Source organism: Podarcis erhardii (genome assembly GCF_964252035.2).
Source record: "Podarcis erhardii genome assembly, chromosome: 18".
NCBI classification, from domain to species: domain Eukaryota; kingdom Metazoa; phylum Chordata; class Lepidosauria; order Squamata; family Lacertidae; genus Podarcis; species Podarcis erhardii.
The window spans coordinates 3,570,110-3,575,379 of NC_138516.1; the positions used below are offsets into that span (position 1 = coordinate 3,570,110).

The following is a 5,270-nucleotide window of genomic DNA, read 5'->3' on the forward strand; positions in this document are numbered from 1 at the left end:
CAAAAGCAACGAGGTAAAATGCGGGTGGTGCTGTGGGTTAAACCACAGAGCCTAGGACTTGCTGATTAGAAGGTTGGCGGTTCGAATCCCCGCCACGGGGTGAGCTCCCGTTGCTCGGTCCCTGCTCCTGCCAACCTAGCAGTTCGAAAGCACATCAAATTGCAAGTAGATAGATAGGTACCGCTCCAGCAGGAAGGTAAACGGGGTTTCCGTGCGCTGCTCTGGTTTCGCCAGAAGCGGCTTAGTCCTGCTGGCCACATGACCCGGAAGCTGTACGCCGGCTCCCTCGGCCAATAAAGCAAGATGAGCGCCACAACCCCAGAGTCGGCCACCACACCTTTACCCCCACCACACACAACCCGCTATGGCTGGAGTTCTCACCATTCTGTGTCCAAGAGCAGAATGACGGACAGGTGGAGTGGCAGGTGAAGCTTTTCTGGTCGTTGCACCACTCCTCCATCACACACACACCCCACCACTGACCTGGGTTTCTGGCTCTTTACTAGCACCCGCCATGAAAATATGCACACACGAGTGGGGGGGGGGACAGTAATCCCATTTATTTATAATATATTTTATTACCCACCCTTCCCCTTAATGTCCCGGGGCACATTGCAACATTAAGAACAGTTTGAAACGGCTGAGAATCATGTCACCGAATCGTAGAGTTGGAAGGGGCAATGCAGGAATCCTTTGGCCGGTGTGAGACTCGAACCCAAGGCCCTGAAATTAAGAGTCTCATGCTCTACACACTGAGCTGTTCTTCTTCTTGTTTCTCTACCTGTTGAAATATATATATATATTGAATTGAATTTATTAATACGGTCACAGACCAGCATCAACACACACAATAACACAGATCATAAAAAATATCAGAAATACTAGGGGCAATATGAATATAACAAGACTCTAAATACAAAAATTAAAATTGTTAGCGTGTCCCCTGTAATTAACATTTAGGGGTTTGAACATTATGGGATACCATAATGTATGTATGTGTGTGTATATACACACACACACACACACACACACTCTCAAAACCACTCCAAATGGATAAATTCAGTAAAATGTGCATTTTTGCTCCCCCAGTTCAAAGATACGCCTTAAAAGACCCCTCTTTTTATTCTGTAATCTTTAAATTCTTAATAAATATTACTTTAAAAAATAAAATAAAAGACCCCTCCCCAAGTCTGCACCGCATATTTAAAGCAGTTATCACACCGCATTAAACAGTCCTGGCTCCCCCCCCCCCTCCCTGGGAACTGCAGTTTGCTCTTCCTAAGCAGGTTTACTCGTGAGCAAGCCCCCTTACCCGCAGCCCCCTCCCATCCCCAGAACCCCCTCCTTCCCTTCCCAGAAACCTTTGCTTCCCTCGCTCCCTTCCCGCTCTGCCTTCTGGGAAATGGAGTCCCTCACCCTCCCTGACGCTCCCGGGCTTGTAGTCCGCCTCGGACTCCGCTTCCCAGGAGCCACCGCGCGGCGGCCGGCCACGTCCTGCCTCTCAAGCCGCCTGGGGATCGTAGTCTTCCTGCGCAGGCGCGCCTCCTGGGAAGCCATAGTGCGGGCCGGGAGCGCGGGACTACAACTACCGGCATGCATTTCTGCGGCCGGCCATTTTGGGGTGGTGTTTTCCTTCCCCCCTCCCTCCCTCCCTCCCCTCTATCCCCCTGAATACACTTAAGATGGCGCCGGGGGCAGGAATAGACTGAAGGTTGCAGCTGTGGAGGGAGGAGAGAGGCGCTGGGGAGGAAGGCTTGGTTGCTAGGTTACCACCCCACACCCCCCAAGCCTTGCTGCCCAGGGGCACCCAGAGGAAAAAAAGACCCCCATGGTCTGAGCCCCCTCACCTATTGGAACAGGTGCTGTGGGGCTGCGCAAGCGGAGCCCCCCGCCAGCTCATGGGGAGTGGGCAGCCCCCCTGGCCAGAGCCATGGACCTCCGCTTGGCCGTCTACAACGCCGCCCGCGAAGGCAAGCTGAAGTTGCTGCAGAAGCTGCTGGGAACCCGGAGCCGAGAGGAGCTGGAGGAGCTGACGGCCGGCCCCGGCGGTGGCGAAGGGTCCGGGGGCACGCCGCTGCTGATCGCCTCGCGCCACGGCCACCGCGAGGTGGTCGAGTACCTCCTGGACCACTGCGGCGCCCGGGTGGAGGCGGGCGGCTCGGTCAGCTTCGACGGCGAGACCATCGAGGGAGCCCCTCCGCTTTGGGCCGCGTCGGCCGCCGGCCACCTGGACGTGGCTCGCAGCCTGCTGGAGCGGGGGGCCAACGTCAACCAGACCACGCTCACCAACTCAACGCCACTGCGGGCGGCCTGCTTCGATGGGCACCTGGAGATAGTGCGCTACCTGGTGGGAGAGAGGGGGGCCGACCTGGAGGTGGCCAACCGCCACGGCCACACCTGCCTGATGATCTCGTGCTACAAGGGCCACACAGAGATCGCCCGCTACCTCCTGCAGAGAGGGGCGGACGTCAACCGCCGCAGCGTCAAGGGGAACACGGCCCTGCATGACTGCGCCGAGTCCGGGAGCCTGGAGATCCTGCGGCTGCTTCTGGCCTCCGGGGCAAGGATGGAGAAGGATGGGTACGGCATGACCCCGCTGCTGGCCGCCAGCGTGACTGGCCACACCAACATCGTCGAATACTTTATAGAGGGAGCGTTGGAGGAGGAGGCGGCGGCCGTAGGGGAGCACGACGGCAGCCAGGCCAAAGACGGTGGTGGGTGTTCTGCTGCCGGCGACGGCCGTCCCCAAGTTTACTGCACGCGGGAGGCAGCTGTGGAAGCACTGGAGCTCCTGGGAGCCACCTTTGTGGACAAGAAGCGCGACCTGTTGGGGGCCTACAAGCACTGGCGGAGGGCGATGGGCCTGCGCCACCAGGGCGGGCAGTACCTGGCCAAACCGGAGCCTCGCCAATTGGTGCTGGCCTATGACTACTCGCGGGAGGTGAGCACGGCGGAGGAGCTGGAGACCTTGGTGATCGACCCGGACGAAATGCGGATGCAGGCCCTTTTGATCCGCGAGCGCGTCCTCGGCCCCTCGCACCCAGACACCTCCTACTACATCCGCTACCGGGGGGCCGTCTACGCCGACTCGGGGAACTTCGAGCGCTGCATCAACTTGTGGAAGTATGCGCTGGAGATGCAACAGTGCAACCTGGAGCCGCTGAGCCCCATGACGGCCAGTAGCTTCCTCTCCTTCGCCGAGCTGTTCTCCTACGTGCTGCAGGACCGCTCAAAGGGCACCTTGGCCACGCAGCTGGGCTTCCCCGACCTCATGGGCGTGCTGAGCAAAGGGGTGCGCGAGGTCGAGCGGGCGCTCCTGCACCGCAAGGACCCCGTGGCGGACTGCGCCCAGTTCACCAAAGCTCTGGCCATCATCCTGCACCTCGTCTTCCTTCTGGAGAAGGTGGAGTGCGCCCCGGAACAGGAGCACCAGAAGCGGCAGACCATCTACCGCCTCCTGAAGTGCAACCCGCGGGGCAAGAACGGCTTCACGCCGCTGCACATGGCGGTCGACAAGGACACCACCTCCGTCGGCCGCTACCCAGTGGGGAAGTTCCCCTCCCTCCACGTCGTCAACCTCCTCCTGGAGTGCGGGGCCGACCCCGACGGCCGCGACTACGACAACAACACCCCTCTGCACGTGGCCGCGCGCAACAACTGCCCGCTCATCATGAGCGCCCTCATAGAGGCCGGGGCGCACATGGACGCCACCAACGCCTTCAAGCAGACGGCCTACGAGCTCCTGGACGAAAAGCTGCTCACCAAAGCCATGATGCAACCTTTCAACTACATCACGTTGCAGTGCCTTGCCGCCCGCGCCCTCGACAAGCACAAGATCCCCTACAAAGGATTCATCCCCGAAGAGCTGGAGGCCTTCATCGAGCTCCACTGAGGAGGGGGTGGGCGGCATCGCGAGCCCCCTCCCGCAGGGGCTGGGGCTGGGACTCGGCCCGCCTCCGCTCGGGTTTGGATTTTAAAATGCTTCCATTTGCACACTGGGCCGTGTCGACCTCCCCTTTCTCGCTCCGGGACTCGAGCGAGAAAGGGAACCTGTAGAAATTGAGAGCTGCTCTCGCTGGGCCACGTTGGTGTGGCTGCACCCCTGAGCAACAGCAGGTGGCTGGATCTAGCCCCCGCTCTATGACCTACTGTGGCTCTAGGGGGGTTGGGGGCAGAATAAGGGTGGCCAAAACCAGCTGCTTGTTGCCCTGCCCCCTGAAAGGAAAGGGCTCAAGCAGCATGGTCAGGTCAGAATTGCTGCTGCCCTCCATTGCCAACTAATTTTTTTCCCCTCTTCAAAGCACACACACACACACATGCAAATCCTATTTTTGACCTCTTGCTTTCTGAAGCCCAGCCTGCCTTACAAGCTTTAAGAGCAGCTAGGTTTGCATGCCCTTCCTCCTCTCCCTCCCTTGAAAGCAAGCGAGGGGTTTTAGGCGAGCCTGCAGTCAAGTCTTAAAAAAAACCCAAAACCTGCTCTACCCTTTTTTCAGTGACAGCCTGTGCCGGAGGGGTGTGTGTGAAAGTTTCAGCCAAACACTGCGGGTAATGTTGAAAGTTAGCTTTGTTATGCTTCGCGCAGCTGACCCAACCTGGTATGGTGAGGTTTGGTTGTGTTCTGCGTTTGATTTTACTTCATTTTCCAGTCTCCCATATTGCATTGCTGAGATTTTGCTGCTGTGTTGAGAGGCTGGTTGTGGTGTTGTGCTGTGTTGTGCTGTTTTTTCCTCATTTTTTTTTTAAAGATCAAGCTGGCGCTATCACTGGTTCAGGCAGTTGGGGGGGGGGTGGAAAAACCCCAAACTCTGAAGTTGCCTTTAGGATCAAACCAGCGGCCACCCGCCTTCCTCCCCACAGAAAGACCAGAGGCAGAAAAACCATTATCAGGCTTCTTTTTCGAGATGATCCTTTGCGTTAAGACAGCCCCATTCTTTTCAGAGCGCAGATAGGGGTTGTGTTTTGCTTTTTAAGAGGGGAACGTCTTCCAAAATGTCGGGTGGCTAGGATCTGCTTCTTCTAATAGGTCCTGTGCCTACAGACCCTTCTTCTTTTGCACAGCTGCAGAAAGGGGTCAGAAGTGCTCCTTTAAAAGTCTTTTGGTGGCATCAGGGCAGGGGGAGAGACGGTGGCCCTTGTCGTTCTTGCAAATAAAATGCTGTGCACAGGCCCACAGACCTAGTTGGCAGGTTTTGTCCCAGACTGTGGCTGACGGCCCCTTTCTCCACCAGCTGGTTTTGCCGCGTCTCTGGCAGGTCTTAAAAGTGGGG

The 5,270-nt window shown here is 57.6% G+C and overlaps 1 protein-coding gene across 1 annotated transcript; it reads left to right on the forward strand.

The window, feature by feature from the left end:
• Nucleotides 1-1,660: 1,660 nt before the first annotated feature.
• FEM1A (fem-1 homolog A) lies at nt 1,661-4,740 on the forward strand. Its single transcript, XM_081846544.1, has one exon. The coding sequence runs from the start codon at nt 1,931-1,933 to the stop codon at nt 3,890-3,892; it is 1,962 nt and encodes a 653-aa protein (XP_081702670.1). The 5' UTR covers nt 1,661-1,930; the 3' UTR covers nt 3,893-4,740.
• The last annotated feature ends 530 nt before the right edge of the window (nt 4,741-5,270 follow it).

Coding starts and splice junctions, on each gene's coding strand:
- FEM1A (XM_081846544.1), top strand. CDS start 1,931: ATGGACCTCCGCTTGGCCGTCTACAACGCCGCCCGCGAAGGCAAGCTG.